The sequence below is a fragment of the Ammodytes marinus genome, assembly GCF_949987685.1.
Source record: "Ammodytes marinus genome assembly, chromosome: 7".
In the NCBI taxonomy this organism is placed as follows: Eukaryota; Metazoa; Chordata; class Actinopteri; order Uranoscopiformes; family Ammodytidae; genus Ammodytes; species Ammodytes marinus.
In genome coordinates, this window is record NC_137211.1 from 17,553,655 (window position 1) to 17,572,754 (window position 19,100).

General features: G+C 43.1%; 1 protein-coding gene across 1 annotated transcript; it reads right to left on the bottom strand.

The window, feature by feature from the left end:
* Nucleotides 1-468: 468 nt before the first annotated feature.
* Nucleotides 469-18,622, bottom strand: brpf1 (bromodomain and PHD finger containing, 1). Its single transcript, XM_080030953.1, has 16 exons — nucleotides 18,418-18,622; nucleotides 16,305-17,135; nucleotides 15,742-15,931; nucleotides 15,352-15,639; nucleotides 14,407-14,924; nucleotides 11,175-11,373; nucleotides 10,827-10,961; nucleotides 10,159-10,287; nucleotides 8,990-9,449; nucleotides 7,323-7,637; nucleotides 6,441-6,719; nucleotides 6,205-6,349; nucleotides 5,221-5,354; nucleotides 4,218-4,330; nucleotides 2,336-2,490; nucleotides 469-1,659 (listed from the first exon to the last, which is right to left on the bottom strand). The coding sequence occupies exons 2-16, from the start codon at nucleotides 17,084-17,086 to the stop codon at nucleotides 1,476-1,478; spliced, it is 4,026 nt and encodes a 1,341-aa protein (XP_079887079.1). The 5' UTR covers nucleotides 17,087-17,135; nucleotides 18,418-18,622; the 3' UTR covers nucleotides 469-1,475.
* Between the last annotated feature and the right edge of the window lie 478 nt (nucleotides 18,623-19,100).

Sequence of the window (19,100 nt, forward strand, 5' to 3'; positions counted from 1 at the left end):
CACTTACTCTTTCCTTTATGTTACATTTGGTAATAGCGTGGATGGCTTGATTGTTAACACTAGATAAGAGGGGAGTGTTTTCAGTTTTCTAAACACACTTAACAGGATTTATTGTGTATTCTTAAGTATAATGAAGAAAGCATGTGGGATGAGGAAGGTGTCGTGTAGCTCCAAGGTGCGAGATGTTGTGACACCTAAAGGCTTTCAACCATTTACAATAACAGGAAGTTAACTGGAGTGTCTAGGCACATATGGTCTCCACAAGGCAAGACTAGTCCTCTAAAGAAACAGAAAAACCATCATGTTCAGAAGTGGCATATCTTGCATTTAAACCCAATTTTGCCACACATGCAGGGAACATCCATACAATCATGAGGGCAAACCAGGAAGAACAAACACACCCACAGTGACCACAGCAGTTTAAAAAACTCAATTATTTTTATTAAACTTCTATCTTTATGCAATCTGTATATATAAAAGTTCTAAAGCCATCAGCCTGAGACTAAGACAGACAGTGAGGCGATCATATGTTTCAGTTTTGTCCTCATTATTCATTGAATGGGGTGTGTGCCTGCGTGACGCAGACGTACGTTAACAAAAGTGTAAAAACAGGAGGCATGATGAACGCAGAGTGACAGACAAAGAGGGACCACACAACGAAGTCTTGTGTGGCCGGAGTGATTAGAAGTAGTCCATGATATTTATACAAAAAACGATCTTGTGGAACTTGTTAAGAAGGAGTTAGTAGAATAGAATAAATAACATAAACGTTGGTTTGCCCACAAGTTCAGGCTGCAACAGTCTTTCATTGTGCTCCGTTGACAAAATACTGGACACTAGCACCAGGCTTGATTATTTTTGTTATTGTTTTGTTTTTGTTGTTGTTTTCGGAGATGTGGGCAAAGGGTGTGAAGAAGACGTGCCGGGCCGATAGGCATTCGCAGCCATACCTGCCGCGTTGTGTGCGTTTTTTTAATGCACACCACATGCACCTCCCTGTTCAAAATTTAAGATTACATGTGTGAACGCACGTGTAATGACAGGGAGAGGCAGAGTCGTGTCTGCATTATAGTGCAATACTATGTTCATATTTCTTGAGTCTGTAAACTGTAATTCATGTCATTATGATTAAACATATATAATCCACCACATACAAGGACTGTTTTCGATCGATGATTCTGAACATAGTATATTTTTTCTATCATTATTAATAATACCTTTTTTTCTCAATTCTCTTAAATACAATATTTTACATGTCAGATTAAATACGGCTTTTAGTGTGCATGATGGTGCGTCTTCTCTTGGGGGGTTGGGTGGGCCGGTGTAGTGGATGTGTTTACCCACTCTGTGCTACTGGCGCTGTTTCTCATGTGTTCTGTGACGGAGGGCTGGAGGGCTCTCGATAGAGAGAGAGAGAGAAAAAGTAAAAGCACGTACACCACCACACCTGGGGGGGGTGAGGTGGGCTAGTGTGCTCAGTCACTGTCGCTGGTCTCACTGCTGGGGTCTCCCTGCACCTTGCTGCGGTGCTGCATGGCGCGGTGGTACGCCACCTGCACTGACTTGCGGATGTTGGACTTTCGACCCTCCAGCATTTTTTCCTTGTCCAGCACCTGGTCCACACCGAGCGGCACCAGCTTAGAGCGCGGCAGCCACTGCCTAGAGGCACACAAAAACACACACACACACTTGAGTGTTAAAATATTTCCAGTAGAAACAAAAGGGGCATTACATTTCATTTACAGTTTTTATATATGTATAAACAAAATAGAAACAGATAGAACAGTGACATTTTTATAAAATACACACCTAAGTCAATAGAGAGTTAATAGCCAGTTAAAGTGTAATACAAATTCCTCTGTAGGCGTAACAGACCGAGCTCTGTCATGACATGTGGAATACAATTAGATAAAGGCACTTTAGCAATGAAAGCAGTAAAGACTACTGAAAGCCTATCATTAAGACGGTTAAGAATGACAAATGTCTATTGTCATCATGTTTTTCACAGGTTTTTTTTTTTTCTAACTTAGTAGCAAACCATGAACCTTAGAAATGATTTTGCAGCACTGTGTGACCCAAAAGACGGCATGTTTTTCTCCCTCCTGTTCTATTCTCAAAAACCACGGTTGCCCTATTTCTGCTAAATGTTCTGCCGTCTTGCAGTTTCCTTTGAACTGCCACAGAATTACTTGTGTGCACACATCCAGTAACATCAGAAGCCTTTTTTGCTTGCATCTGGTGTTTTTTCTTATAGGGTTGAACAAAAAAAAAGAAAGAAGAAGAGACAAACTTAAAGAACGACTGGTGACTATTAGTGAACCGGAGGAGCACTGACCAGGTTCTCTTGTTGTCAAAGAATAGGACCAGGAACAGGTGCTCCCTGGCCTCCTGGGTCATCTGCTCCCCTAGTTTCAGCACGTCCAATGGAGGGACAGGGATGGGGACACCCCGGTGGAACACCCCTTCCCTGGGCATTTTGGGGTCAATTATCTGGTGGACAGAGAGGAGAGTTAGACATATTACTCCTGTCATTAACCAGTGCAGCATGCCTCAAAGTGATCCGTGGGTTTCTGGGCTATTTGTCACTAAGGGTGTATTCACACCTGCCGTGTTTAGTTTGGTCGAAACAAACTCAGGTGCACTTCCTCCTTCGGTGCGCATCATTGAGGCAGGTGTGAATACAGCAATCACACTTGAGGGCGGACCAAACAAGCGCACTTCCAAACACACTCTGCTGCAGTTCGTTAATGGTGTGATTTTGGCTAGACTCGATCCGACCCAAATGCTGATGCACTGTGCCTTTTCTTTCTTTTCTTTTTGAATAAATCGCCGTCAGCTTCACATTATGGGAAAGTGTTGTTGTCGCCATTGTTAGGAAGATTAGTTTTGGTTTGACCTTGAGCCCTGAGCTAATATATTACATTTGATAGAGAAGACGCGTAAACATGCTGATATGTTCAGCAATCAGATGAAAGAGAGGGGAGCGTCTCCCCACAGTGCCAACAGGTTCACGCTGCGCTTTGCATGTGTGTTTTTATTTTGCTTCCCATGTTAACGGGACTGTTAAAACTATCCCGTGTCAGTTCAGAGCTGAGCCAAACTGACACACAGCTGACACACAGCTAAATCAGCTGAGTGTCAGCTTGAGCCTATTCTTCTTGCAAGCTGCGTGTCTAGCAGAACAAATACAGTAAAAATGAAGTTTCACATCGTAGGCTACAAGCCACATAACATGGCATTGACATAGGCCTACATATTATAACTAGGGCTGTCAAATTAACGCGTTAATTTCGATTAATTAATCACAGAAAAATGAACGCGATTAAAAAAATGAACGCAGATTAATCGCACTTCTATATTGCCCTTTGACCCGGTGCAAAAGAGGTGAGACGATAGCGCAGCTGCACCTGTAGCTTGCTAAAGAGTAAAGAAAGAAGCAGGGGAAAGAGGCCGAGGGCTTTATGGATGTGTTATGGGCTGCTCTGGGCAAATAAGCATGAAGGTAGGAATACGTCTTTTGTTATTCTCCGCAGTGCATTATTGATTTAGTGGGTGCCTAATTAACAATGTAGGTTCAAAACAGTATCTCTCCATCTTCCTCCGTGTCTCTGTTTGCTAGCTGTGATCGTCTCCCACAAACGGACACCCGCCCCCTCTCACTCTTCCTAGCTGGCATATGCCTGTCTTTTTTCCTCCTTTGTGTGTGTGTGTGTGTGTGTGTGTGTGTGTCTCAATATTTTTGGCTATGAGTAGGACGGTGAATGAGTCGGCAAAGGCTATGCGCACCGCACCTGTGGCAGTGCAGCGCTGTCTGTTGTGTGGAAGATAGACAGTCGTCATTTAGCAAGAAGCAGAAGTTACGAGAGACGGGGGGAGAGAGAGAGAGAGAGAGAGAGAGAGAAGCCTATACAGTTGTTTATAAACAGGCATACAAGTGTCATATAAGTATGCGATTAATTTAGATTAATTAATCACAGAGCCTGTAATTAATTAGATTAATTTTTTTAATCGCTTGACAGCCCTAATTATAACCATATGAAACAACAATAATTTGATGTTTTTCTTCTTTATTCATAGGCTAGATGTAGCCCTATTTATTTATTATTTTTAACACAATATTATATCATTTATACATTTCGCAGTTTTCACTTTGTGTCAAAAGCAAGTGAACTAGCGGACTTTCCCAGTGTGAATACACCCTAAGACTTGTATCTCACCAGGGCAGGATATGAGGGATAGCCTCTGCACTTTGCCCACACCAGATCCAGAGCTTCCAGGGAAGAGTAATCATCAGTCATCCAGCAACCTGACCTGGCCCGGCCCCGCACCACTGACAAACAGGAACAAAGGAGCAGGAAGACAGTTACTCTCAGTTTTCTAGCTAAACAATGGTTAAGTACACAATCAACCTGTTCTAAGAAGTCACTACAAGGTCATACCCTTTCACTATAATGTCATTTGTATCATTGTAGCAACATTTCTGCAGCGGGGCAACATGGCTGGTTGAGAAAGATAAAAACGGGCTCCGACGAGACTGGGTGAGAGCTGTCATTTGAGCTGGAAAAAACTTCAACACTTGTTTTTTTCCTCACGTCTTATTTCCCCCCACCATTTCACAGAGACGCTCTACAGCCGCAGCCATGCCTATGTCTAGAGTTGAAATTGTTTCCGGTGAACCTACACCACATGAACTATTCTCAGCTCTCTTTTTCTCTTTCTCATTTGAATACAAATGAAATAAAGTATTTATCTTTATGTCCTCCTATTCAAGTTTTTAGTTTTTACAGAAAACTTAAGACAAGAAATATAAGTTGTTTTATCATGATGCGCAAGGAGCACTGCATGTTACTTTATTATATTTGTTTTTGATCATGCTCCAGGAATGAGTCATTCTCAAAGTTTATAATTTAGATCATTTTGACTAGTGCGTTGCTTGGAAAAAGGTGATCATCATTAATCATTTTCCACTAGTAGTAAAGGTGCTGAGTCATGTCAAAATGCCAATGAATAATCACATGAGAATCAAACACAGTGCAGCTGGCCTGGACTGAACTAACACCTACATGAGGACACAAATCATTCTCTCACTCTCTACATAAACAGGAACTAATTGTGTGCTGAAACGTGGACACACCTGCACCGTGTGTGTGTGTGTGTGTGTGTGTGTGTGTGTGTGTGTGTGTGTGTGGGTTAGTTAAAGTATGTGAAAAACATACTTACAATGTGAACCACTCCGTGATCCCCCCACTGAGTAGGAATCGTTTTCTGTGCCCGACGTCTCCTCGCTGCTGTCATCGTGGAAGGCCGAGCGAGAGAAGGAGGCCTTTCCTCTGCCCTGCTTGGAGGGGGTCGTACTGAGACAGAAGAGGGACAGGACCATAAGGATGCAATATGACTTTACAATGTTTACAATTGGACAGGTCATAGATAGTAGTTATCAACTGTTTATGTAAACGCCCCACAAGTACAGCTAACCGTGCTTTATTAGTTGCTGAACTACTACTTTTGATCATCTTATATTTTTGTGGTTTCATACTTGGATATCTGGTTGTTTGACACAACTGGCAAATCATATCTAATAAGCTTTTTGTAAGAATAGTTAAGACATTTAGGGAATTTAAATCTAATTTGCTTAGATGAGTAAGACGATGGGGGGTAATCATTATCACTCTCATTTCTCTGCATTAGATATGGAACTATCTTAGTTTAAAGGAATCTCGTTTTCTTAATCTGTACATGAACTTAATGTCAAAACTTCACGTTGCAGATTTGCAGGGAACACATGCTGGAACCGTCACTTGGTAACCTGCGCCGTGCGTAGCAACTTCCTGGAGTCTCTGCTTGCTGCCTGGCAACCTTAAAGTAATACCAGGAAGTTTCTCCTGGAAAGTATATCTTGCTGACTGACTGTCCTGACATAAGAAGTTGGCATGGCTAATGTGTCATTGCCAACTTTTTCGTCTGCTGTTGTTCAGTCTGAGTTTGATTGGAAACCGAGAGCAATCAAACTGCATAGATCTGTGCATTAAAATCAAAACAAACTGCTAAAGGACGCACACATTGTCATTGACCCCATTAATATAACATATAGGTCATTTGATTCATTGGTAATAGAAAAACGATGTGTAAGAGGAGCTTTGAAGAACCCAGAGTTTACTGCTCTGTATATGTGATGAGCCTCCGGTGTGTCCATGCATTAATCACCTGGTCCTGTCTGAAGCCGCACTGCTGCTGCTGCTGGTTGTAGACTCAGAGTCAGAGCTGGAACGAGGGAGACGAGACTCACTTCTGTACACACGGAAGCTCTCCGTTACCGGCTGGGGACCGCCGTCAAAACCGTTGGGCAAACCTGAGGGGAAAAACAGGCAGGGATTGAGTGAGTGCAGTGAGTGTGCATGCGTGGTAGGGTTAAAGTTGTATTGTGCATCGGTCTCCTGTACCTGGGAGCATGATGTCATTGTCACTGTCGCTGTCGGAGGTGGAGCTGCTGTGGGGGCTGCGCGGCCTCTTCCTCTGACGGCTTGATGACATCATAGGCAGCTGAGGGGGGCCGATAGGGCTTTGGCTCACCCCCGCCCCGCCGTAGCCAGCATCACGGTTCTTGGGGGGGCGTCCTGGCCTTTTGGGGGGTCCCGCCATTTTTTGGTTCTTCTTGGAGAAGAGGACAGATGTCCGACGGCCCACCTCTGGAGCCAGGGCGGACGAGGACACACTCAGATCTAGAGAGAGAGAGAGAGAGAGGGAGAGCGGGAGAGAGAGAGAGAGAGCAATAGTTTATTATATTATTTTCCGATAGTAGCTATCAGGGTTCCTACAACTTTTTGCCATAAATTGTACTCAATTTCCATAACCTTATTTTGGCCTCTTTCACAATCATATGGCTCAATAATGAAACTCTTACTGCATTTCTCCTGCACCATGTGTTATATTTGTCATTTAAAAACCATAAATTATTAAACACGCACTTCCCAGACAAACAAGCAAGATTTTAAACAGTAGTTATTCAATGAACAATGTTGTATAACGTTAGATACAGTATGTTTAGGAATTTTTATAAACATGTTTTTAAACTAGCCAAGATTAGTGTAAATTCAGAACTTTTCCAAAACATTCAGTTATTTCCAAACCCTTTCTAGGCTTGGAAAAACGTTTTTTCAAATTTAAACTTTTCCAGTCATATTATGACCGTGTCAAACCTGACTGGATTTCTTTTCACTATATGTACAGGTAGCGGGGATCGTGAGGAGGTATTCACAAATTTTGACAACAAGCTTTCACAAGAATGGCTGACTCCGCCTATAGTGGCATTTCTTTAGGTGTACCTTTTCCCCCAAGCTCCTGGCTGCTGCTTTCTCCCCCCTCGTCGTGGTGTCCAGCGGAGGACGGGTGATGGGGGAGTGAAGAGCCCCGGTCTGCTCCCCCCATAGAGTCCCCCCCCCGGCCCCCCATACCAGAGCTGCCCTCCCTCTGGTGAGCCAGCTTTCTCTTGACGATACTGATCTCCTTCCTCAGGGCTTTGGCTCGGCGGGACTGACCGATACTCTGTTTGCCCAGACACACCTCGTCCAGACGGTTCTGCAGGTAATGCAGCTGCTCCTCTGGTGGAAGCCGTCTCCTGGTCTCCGGCAGCAGCAGCTCTGTGACAGGGGCAGGGGGAGAGGGAAAATGATTAAAGGAGAGGTCATTGATAGGATTCTTTTAGCTAACGTTCTGTCTGTGACTGCAATTAGTAGTCCCGTCCTTCCTCCCTACGTCACCACCAGATAAACCTGGAGCCGTTTTTTTCGTTAGAGTGATGGAGCGAGTCATTGTTCGCGGGCACAGAGACCCGCCTATTTATAGCACTCTGTCTCCTGATTGGATAAGAACGAGCGGGATACCTCGAAATTGTATCTGGCAATTACTGCTAAGCTGAATAACTGGGAGACCTGTGATATGAACTGTGCATACTGTTTAAGTGATTTCTGTATGAATATTGAGAGTGATTTAACACATATATTCACAATCAAATATCACTTACTTCTCCTTTAAGAAGGAAGTCAAACGTGATTTCTCTCGGTGGAAAACATCTTTTGTAGAATTACTGTGCTACCAGGCGGATGACATCAATTTGTGAAATATTAGTAAATTCTGTATTAAAAAATATATTCCTTGAAGTTAATCTGAGGCTGTTCAAAATGAGTTTATACAATTAAATGTATGGTGAGGTCAGGCACTTCATCTAGTTACAGATACTGGTGCAGGTGCACAAAGAGTAATAGGACACTTAGTTTACAACAAAGAGGATTGGCACCACCTATTGGTCAAAAGGCTTTACTGTGCCAAAGATCTTGTTTTTTTCTCCATTATACAGTACAGTCTATTCAACATCTTAGCCCACATATGTCTACCAGTGTTACAGTGCCCAACACAACTAAGACAATGTATGGTTACTGACGAACAGCAATAACAGAATTTGCACCTATAAAGCTAAAAAATCACATATCACTCCTTACCCCACTCCCTCCAGTATTTCACCCACAAGTATGTTATCCAGAAAAATGTAGCACAAGTGTAACCATTTTAGCTTTCAGCCTGCCAAATGTTTCTGAATGGTAAATATATCCACTAGAAAAATATTGTTTCCTCTCCCAATGAAAGGTAATAATAACGGGCCCCATAAATGATAAATAATTTGAAATGTATGCTTCTCGTCTATTTTTTTTTAAAAGTTTAGTGGTTGAGAAAAAAAAAGGCAACGCTTCCACAAACCTCCCAATCAAAAGTGAAAGAGGTTGGGGGCAACTGTGGTGTATTGGTTAGCGCCCTCCCCCCCCCCCATAGAGGCTCAGTCCTCAGAAGCAGCAGACCACGGGTTCGAATCCGGCCCGTGGTCATTCTCTGCATGTCATTACCCTCTCTGCCCCATTTCATCTCCGTCTCTCCAACCTATCTAATAAAACATAAAAAATAATAAAAAAAATAAAAAAATAAATAGAGGTTGACTCACCTTCGTCATTGGAGGAATGCAGGCGCTCCCGCTCCCTCTCCCTCTCCCTCTCTCTATCCCTCTCTCTATCCCTGTCTCGTTCCCTCTCCCTGTCTCTCTCCCGCTCTCTCTCCCTCTCCCGTTCCCTCTCTCGGTCTCTGTCTCTCTCCCGGTCTCTCTCTATGTCTCGCTGGCTGTCCGGGCTTGGCTCTCGTGGGAGGTGCAGGCCGCTCTCGTAGTCGAAGCCTATCCGCTCTGCTTGCCGCCTGGCCGCTCTCATGACGGAGCCGCCCATCTCGCGGAGCCGCAGGGCAGCTCGGTAGAACACTGTGTCCTTGGCGTTGTACTTGAGGCAGTTGTTGACGATGAGGCCGAAGTCCAACTCGAAGGCCTCGAAGGTGAGGTAGCGGTGGGACTCCAGCAGGTTCCACATGGTCTGGAAGTCCATTGGAGTGTCGATGTGGTCCAGGTAGTCGGGCACCTTGATAACATAGAGGGTGGAGAGATCAGGCATGAGAGAGGCATGATGACCCGCACGTTCTAAACAGGGGATGTTCAGTGCAAATGTCAGTGTGTGTGTGTGTGTGTGTGTGAAGTCAAGAGTAAATACATAATTGTAAAAAGTTGCTGCATGGCCAGACATTAAAATAATTAAAATATGGATAGTAGGCGATATTGAATTTATCCTACACAAAATCACAAACATTTTAATTGGTGATCCCCAAAAGATTTGTTATTAAAGAGTTGATTCAAAGATATTGAGCTGGCATATAAAACAAATAAATAGATTTACATAATAATAAAGAAGAAGAACATTATACATATAGTCAAAAATACAAAAAAAAAAAGAATTACAGTCTTCCCATTCCCTTATCGATGATTACTATTGTGACAGCCCGACACCGACATATGCTCACTGGCAGTGACTTGTTGTTTATTGTTGTTGTTTAGATATATGTGGCACACACAAGTTGTTTTTTTTATTTATTCTTTTCATATAACCTGTCTATAACAAATGAACAACTTTGCACTTTCTAATACTGTAAACTAAATGAAAAAATATTTTGATATAAAAAACACAAAAAGATAAAAGAAGGAAGGGGCATTATAAACCAAAAAGAGAATACAAATCTGCTAATTAGATCAGATTTCAAGGAGTACAGACAAGTAGACCTCCCGTGTGTGTGTACCTCTGCCAGTGGTACAGGCTCGGTGAAAAAGTTGTTGATGTCTCTTTCCTGTAGCTGTTCCAACGTGCTCCTCAACAGCACCAGGAGGGGAGTCAGCTGCATCTCCAAAGCCATCTGCTGCACTTTGATCTGAACAGAGACACGTTGTTTTTTTAATTAAAAAAATGCACACTTGCTTTCTGAATGAATAAACAAACATATAAGAAATCTGTGTGGTAAGGACTGTTAATGTGCACAGAAATTCAACCCAAATTCATTCACACACTCTGTGAATGCAAGTATTGAATGGAAATTGTTGGTTTGGATAGTGGATCTTTTTGCAAAATGGCTTTTCATGCATATTGGAAAATATGCAATATATGCATTGCTGTCCTGAATCTGATTCTTGAATGTCCAATACGTCAGACCAAAGCAAAACTAAAATGCTTAAGCTTTGAGCAAAAAGTGAAAAGAACGAGAAATCTCAAGGAGGTTGAAAAATAGAAAATATACTACTGAAATAGTTAAAATGGCTAATTGAAATATCTATCTGGACTCAATTATTAAAATGGTGCTAAGTTTGCCTGCATTGAAGCAGGTGTAAATACAAAGGAAATACTTACTTAATTACCATAGTCCAGTGCAGCTCTATAGTGTTGCGGTTATGAAATACTTATTTTGTGGCTCACCGTCTCCCTTTTGAGCTTCTCCCTCTTGCGGATGAGCTCCACCAGCAGCCTGGCTCTCTCCAGGTCGTGCCTCAGTCTCTGCCACGCCTTCAGCTGCTCCTTAAGCGCCGACTGCTTCTCATCGCTGTCCATCGGCTACACACACACACACACACACACACACACACACACACACACACACACACACACACACACACACACACACACACACACACACACACACACACACACACACACACACACACACACACACACACACACACACACACACAAAGCTGTTAAGATAACAGATTGAACCAAATATATATTTATATGTATATAGTAACATACACAGAAGTGGGCAATTACACAGGTGACTGGGGGGAGTTGTGCCGGAGGTGGCGGTGTGGGTGGCTCAACATGTCGTTGGGACTGCAGGTGGGTTTGGAGGCGGCGGAGCAGTGGTACGCCGTTACGACTTTGCCTCTTCAGGGTCCAGTAGCTGTGAAGTCGCTGCATGAACTGGCTTTTCCTGGGTACCGTCAAGTTACTGGTGATTTTGCTGAGCCTGGAGACAACAAAAAACAAAAACACAATTTCAGCTCTTTTAATCCTATGTTATCGATGTTAAACTTTTTCTTATTCCTTATAATACAAGGAAAATCTACCCCAGACAAGGTAGGAATGGGTGATTTATAGAGAACCAAGAACCAGCAGAGAAATACTCAAGGACATCAGTCATCCTATTAAGTGATCATTACAGGGTTCCCACACATTTTTTGGGTCACAGCTAACCTAACAGCACCCTGGAGAAACCAACACACCAAGCAACTCAAGAAAAACTGTCGGAAAGCAGAAAGAAAATGGAGAAAAAATAAACTAATAATCCATTACCAAATTTTCCGTGAACAACTCACTATTTGCAATAAAGCCATGAAACAGGCCAGACAAACATACTTCTCAAAATTGATCACTGATAACCGGAACAACCCCAAAATCCTATTTACAACCATTGATCATTTAATTAACCCTGTTTTTATTAAGATGGAAAGTATGTCAACCAAAAAAGAATGTGAAGAGTTTGCAGCTCACTTCAGTAGCCAAATAGAAACTATTAGATCCAATTTATGTCAGACTCCCCCCGTGAATTTTAATCACAAGGAATCTTTGTTTTTACATGAGGAAACACTAGAGACGTTTGTCCTGGTTGATGCTGAGATGCTGGGGAAAGTTGTTTCACAATTAAAACCAGCAACCTGCCTTTTAGACCCTATTCCCACATCCTTTTTTAAAACTGTTTTTAGATTTTTAGAAAAGGATGTTCTTAATATTATTAAACTACTCTCTTCAGATGGGCATTTTCCCCACAGCTGTAAAGACTGCCATGTTCAAGCCTCTTCTGAAGAGAATACATTTAGACCCCTCACTTCCCAATAACTACAGACCAGTATCCAATCTGGTAAAAATTTTAGAGAAGCTTGTTTTTAATCAGTTAAATGATTTTATGAACTCGCACAACAATTTTGAAAAGTACCAGTCTGGCTTTCGAGCCAGGCACAGCACAGAGACGGCTCTGATCAAGGTGCTCAACGACCTCAGGTGCAATTTAGATAATAAAAAAACTCTCTGTGCTGGTATTGCTGGATCTTACTGCTGCATTCGACACAGTAGACCACTCAATTCTTTTAGACAGACTTTACAAGCAGATTGGTGTCTCTGGTACTGTTTTTAACTGGTTTAGATTCTATCTTAAAGGCCTACTTCACCGGTTTGAATATGAAGGTGTATTGAATTCTGAGATCCTATGTAGTATCTCAGAATTCAATACACCTTCATATTCAAACCGGTGAAGTAGGCCTTTAATGACAGAAAATGTTATGTTACCTTGGAGGAATGCTCATCAAATAAGTACACAATGGACTGTGGCGTTCCTCAAGGTTCGATTTTAGGCCCAACTCTTTTTAATATCTACATGTTGTCACTTGGAGATGTCATCAGGAGGCATGGCATACATTTTCATAGTTATGCTGATGATACTCAAGTGTACATTGCCGTGTCCCCTGATGACCCAGAGCCAATCGATGCTCTTTTTAATTGTATTTTAGATATCAAGTCATGGATGGCAGAGAACTTTCTACAGCTCAACCAGGACAAAACTGAGGTTTTAATTATTGGTCCTGAAGCACAGAGAGAAAAAATGAACGCCAAACTTCAAACCCTGGCACTTAAACCCAGCCAACAAGTTAAAAACCTGGGTGTTATTTTTGATTCGGATCTTAGCTTTGACCAACACATAAGAAACATCACAAAAACAGCTTTTTATCATCTTAAGAACATTGCCAGAGTGCGCCCATTTCTCTCTCAAGCCAACACAGAGACATTAATGCATTATATTATTACCTGCAGAATTGACTATTGTAATGCCCTACTTTCTGGTCTTCCCAAGAAAAGTATTGCTAAACTACAATTACTCCAAAACTCAGCTGCACGGTTGCTGACGAGGACCAGAAAGAGGGCACACATTACTCCCATATTAAAGTCTCTGCATTGGCTACCCGTGTCCTTCAGAATTGATTTTAAGATCCTTTTATTGGTTTATAAAGCTCTTAATGGTCTTAGTCCTAGTTATTTATCAGATTTGCTTTTATCATATGAACCCTCTCGAACCCTCAGGTCTTCTGGCAGTGGTCTTTTAATTGTTCCAAAAGTTCACACAAAAACTCACGGTGAGGCATCCTTCTCTTACTACGCCCCACGTCTGTGGAACACCCTGCCTGATAACCTGAGGGCCGCAGAGAGTGTTGATATTTTTAAGGGCAAACTAAAAACTTACCTTTTTAGTCAGGGTTTTTAATTAAGCAACTTTTTATTCAGTTATTTCATTATTTTATATCTTTTATAGCCTATATAATTTTATTTATATATGTAGCCTGCTTTTATTTACTTTGTATAAATACTTTTATTAGTTATTTTATTTATTGATTATTATTATTACTATTTTTAATTCTAATTTTATTCATTTCTATCCTATGTATTTTTATTTATTCTTTATCTATCATTTTTATTTTTTGTGTTTTTATTAATCGCTATAAAGAGCTCTTATTTATTTTATCTCTTTATTTTAAATTGTTTTAGTTTTACAGTCTCTAGTGTTTTCTCTCTGATGATGGCGTTTCCTCAGCGTAGTTTCCTTCCTGTTTTTAATGAATTTCTTATTTTGGGGTATGGATGGGTGGGAGGGGGAATGTTTTTGCATGTATGCATATCTATGGGGGGGGGGGGTTGTATTAAGCACCTTGTGTTACATTTGATTGTATGAAAAGTGCTATATAAATAAAGTTTGATTGATTGATGGATTGATTTTTACCAATGAATTTTCAAAACTTTCCCATGATATTTTACCCAATTTCCATAACCTTGTTTAAGTAGATTAAAGCACAGAAGTTCAAAACTTTTCCAAAACATTCAGTTAATTCCAAACCATTTCCGGGCCTGGAAAACAGGCATTGCACAACTTTTCCAGGAATTTCATGACCGTGGGAAGTGAATCCTATAAATATAGTTCTAATCAACCTGTCGTTCCACATGTGTGTGTGTGTACCTGTGTGGAGGAATGCAGGGCACAGACACCACTGGCGCAGCAGCTCTCCTCTCAGCTAAGATCTTCCTGGCCCTCTTCATCTTGAGCCTGGACTTGGCCTTGGCCCTCTTGGCGCGCTCGGAGCTCCAGCCCTTGGAGTCGTCATCATGTCCAATGCTGGGCTCGTCGTCCTCCTCCAGCTCTCCCTCACTGTTAGAGGAGCCCATGCTGGCCCCGCCCACTCCCGCCAGAGGCCGGGCCGAGCCAGGGGGCGTGTGGATGTCACAGTAAGCCGTCTTGCGGACGCTGAAAGAGGTGCCGTTGGCCCCGGTCTCTCTGACGGGCTCCATTTTCATGTAGAGGCCCGCCTGCTGGGCACAGGTGACGTGGAAGGCAGTGTAACAGTTGGCTTTGTGGCACTGGATGCAGGCGCCTGCGCCGCGCTGCTTGCAGATGTAGCAGGTTAGCTTCCAGCGTGCAGGAGGGATGTGCTCGATGCTATCGATCGGCTCCAGGAAAACCGTGTTGGCGAAGCAGACCTGGGGAAAGGCAGCACAAATATAAACTATAATGAAAGGGTTAGGGTGGCAATGAGGTAACAGACTGACTGAGCCCTGCTAAAATCTACAGTAGCACTGATGTCATATCATTTTCGTTGTGTTTTGCACAATAATTTATGCCCTTGGTGCTATTTATCAAACCACTTGCATTTAACATGTCAATTAAACAGTTGAGCAGCCAGCTACGTATGTGCCCATATATGGATTATGTGAAAAAATATAATTCTGATATCATTATCAAAATCTGGACTGTGTAAGTATCAGTTAATAAAGTTAAAATTCTTATGCAGCCACTGCGGAAAATTTAAGAAACAAATTACCTGGGCACAATCCAGAGCACCTCAACAAACTGCGTGATTACATAGGTCTGATCAGGAATGTGTGTAGTGGTGATGTATGGATTTACCTCTGGGATCCACAGGGCACACACCACGTGAGCCCAGCGTGCGTCGTCGGTCTGTTTGAAAGCGCCTCCCTTGTTGGGACAGAGGGCACAGTCCACGGCTCGACTTGGCGACTGCAGGCAGCGCCGGCACAACCATTGGCCTTCGGGGATGTAGGGCACACCGTAGCACTCCTGGTGCACTGCCAGGTTACACATGTCGCAGAACAGGATCACGTTGCTGTTCTGACACTCTCCATCGTTACAGATGCAGCAGACGGCATCTTCATCGATTAGGGTACTGGGGTCCGCCTGGGAGACAGAGAGGAGCATAGAGATCAAAGTTTGACGCATTCTGTTTGTGCTTCAACATTCAAAATATCAATTTGTCACTCAGTTTCCAAGCTCAGGTACCTTGTTGTGGCTCTCAAAGTAGGACTCCTTCTCTAAGCGGTCCATGAGGTACTCAAAGACCTCCTGAGGGATGGGCGTCACACCGTCACGCCGCCGCTTGTCGTTCATGATGTCCAGCCAGATGTAGTCCTCCTCGTCGATGTCGTACTCTACCTCCTCGTCCAGCTCCTCCACTGATTTATCGATGTACCTGAGTTGGAGAGAATAAGAAAATGTGTTTGTATTATTACATAGTAGTAACAAGGGTTAGCAATGAAGTGTGATTATATGGGAGAATGGGATTGGGCGCATACTTTGACTTTCTGTGAAAAGAGGAAATAATGAGCAGAATAATGCGTCGGTTAAATTCATTTCCTGATACACGAGCTGCGCAACTGCAAACAAACTGACAACTATTTACGAGTCACCGCCAAATGTACTTTCTGTATAAAAAACATTCCACCCCGTACAAATTGCGTGTACAATTCCCTGCCAATGTACTGAACAATATAACCCAGCTACTGATTATCAAAGCTGTTCTTCTTTCTTCTGAACGAACCACATTATAATTGTCAAAGCCTCACCTGTAGTAAGAGGACGGCCGGGGAGGGGCGTCGAGTCTCTCTTGGTCCAGTTCTCTGAACACCGCCTCGGGGAGCTTGACGGCGGGGCCCGACTGAGCGCTGTGGTGGTGAGACGAGCCATCCTTTTTCTTCTCTTTGCTCTTGTGCTTCCCGGACTTCGGTGTGGATTTCCCCCCGTTGGAAGACGGGATATCCTGACGCTCTTTGCCTACACTACCTACCAGCTCACTGCCTCCACCTCCACCATCGCTGCCGTTACACACTCCCCCTCCTCCCCCTCCCCCTCCACCACCACCGCCACCTGGGCCGGACGGAGGAGCATCATCAGCGTCACTGTCGTCCTCCGACACCACGTCAATGTTCTCGAATATGCTGACACGGTGGAGCCTTCCTTGGATCTCCAGCTCCACCATGCGCTGTGCCTGGGCGTAGGTCATGGTCTCTCGGCCCGGGGAGTGCGAGCGGTCCGAGCGGTTGTTGGGGCTTCCAGGTGTGTTGTTCCCCCCGTGCCCTGGTCCTCCTCCCCCACCACCACCACCATCGTCCGTGTCCCCCGAGCCGGCCAATGAGGCGCGAGGAGGCCGCCCCTTCCTCTTCTTCTGGGGCACAGAAGTGGTCTGCTGAGCGGGCGTGGGGTTGTCGTGGTCGTAGTGGTAGAGGTGATACTCGATGCCACTGTAGCTCTTGTAGACCTTCCGGCAGGTCTCCACGGGGCACTCATACGGGGGCTTGGTGGCCCGCAGGTTGTGACAGAACGTCTTCACGTCAAAGTCCAGCCCCATGGTGCCAACAGCCACCGCTGCCTGGGACAGATGCTGTTCAGGTTTACATCTGGTAGAAAGAAAGACACACAAGGGGTTAGCATGGGAGGATCAATGCCACAGCTTTTTTTAATGCTGCTTGATATGTTATGTGTTCAAAACACAATATATTGTTTTTGGTTATAGTCTAGACAAGCCGTGCCTGCCACATTGTGCACCTGTTATGGTGCAGTCACGTGACCATGCCCCCCATTCCCAGTAGCATACAAATTGTTATGTTCGTTTGGGCAATAACAGGTGCAATTAAGGTCAATATGTTTGCTTCTACTTATTGATTGCCAGTTATGTTCAGTTAACGGGCAGTGGAACAAACGGCATAACAGTATGTGTAGCTGTTATTTCAGGCTTGTTTACAACCCATGAGTTAGAAACAAGTCTGGCTAAAACAAGAGTACACGAAAGGAAATTTCACAAAGCTTTAACTTGAAGTATTTTAAAGACCGCTTACATTAGCCTTAGCTTTTGTTGATGCTTCCCACCTCAAACAATGAAACATTGCAGCCTGACGCTGTTAGCATGCAAGCTAGCAGCAGCAGCTAGCAAACAACACCAGTATTCTCTGCAAACAGCACAGCTACAGAAAGGAAAGCTATTCTAGTACTCACGAGTTAACATTACAAACCACCCATTGATAGCTATCTTTCGTTTCGTTTCTCATCTTAACCCGACGTTCAGTGTTTCATTCAGCTCAGTATCAAACGTCAACCGGGTTAGTTCGGGTTTGAACTGGCATGCTAAAGTAGCTGGCTAAGACGTTAGCTACAAATAGGCGAGAGAAGTGTCACTTTTACGTTAGAGAATTTTTTTGTTGAATTCACATCGATTAGTAAACAAAAGTGTTCAAAGTTGTATACACTGTAGCGTGACTGTATCTTTAGCTGATCATCCAGCCCTCTGGTGTTTCCCTCCACAATGACCTCACCCTGTGAATACACTACACACTGAGCAGCTAAATGACAGGATAACGTCTGATTTGTTAAGGTTACCAAGCTGCTAAAACATAAGTGATAAGGTATAGTTGCTTGGTTTAAAAAGCCAAGGCAAATCGAACCATTAGATCTCCTTCTCTGATGTGAAATAGCCCTGAAATGTTGAGCAATTCGAGGAAAAATAGCCAGACATGCGTATTACTACTTCGTGCTTTCAAGGTATGGTGGGTTAAAATGGAACGCAAAATTACAACAAGAATTCAGCTTTCAATTTCAGAAAAAAATTGACCCAGTTTTTCCCCATAAAAGCGAGCCTTGAACAGTGTAATGCCACAGATCTGGACTATCGTTATAAACACTTACTACTCCACGTTCCTCAAGACTGCGTGCTTCGGAAACCCTTCACGCCAGATCAGACGGGTTGCAGATCGTTTTTTGTTTGTTTACTTCATTAGATAATCCAAGGTGATATCACAGGAAGCGTAGATTAAAGTGCCGTGTTTTTATGAGATCTTTTAATATCCCGATCATTTCATTGTGTTGGGAATTATTCAGGAACTCGGTTGAACAAAAGAGGCAACCGTTGCTGTAACGTTACGCCGCGGCAGCGGGTTGACACATTCGCCACACAAAGCGGGGTCTATTTCTCGGCTTTGGTATTAAAATAAAGCCTTTGTTCATATTTTTAATAACAATGTAGTTGTATTGTGGTCGGAATGTTCACCGAGTAATTTTTATTTTTATTTCTCTTTGATTGATAATTTCCCACCAATTATTTTGTGTTGAAAATTGCGAATCTGTGGCTTTGTTTCAAAGATGTCGGCGTCAGTGGAGCCACACTTTCAAATGTTTACAAACACACAGCATCTAAACACAGTTAATGTAATATTTATTGATAAAAAACACATGCTAATTGTTTAAATTTCAATTCAGCGATATAGGCTACTAGGCTTGTACCTAATCAGATATGCTTTTAATTTGATATAGCCTAGAGAAATGGAAAACACGAAATAAAGACAACGAAACTAGCCTACTTTCAAGCACAA

Bases quoted from the DNA above. Each gene is read 5' to 3' on its own strand.
- brpf1 (XM_080030953.1), bottom strand. From the start codon at position 17,086: ATGGGGCTGGACTTTGACGTGAAGACGTTCTGTCACAACCTGCGGGCC. The intron at 15,932-16,304 runs GTGAGGCTTTGA...TCTCCAACTCAG, and splicing joins CGGCCGTCCTCTTACTACAG to GTACATCGATAAATCAGTGG. The intron at 2,491-4,217 runs GTGAGATACAAG...TCTGTCCACCAG, and splicing joins ATCCCTCATATCCTGCCCTG to ATAATTGACCCCAAAATGCC.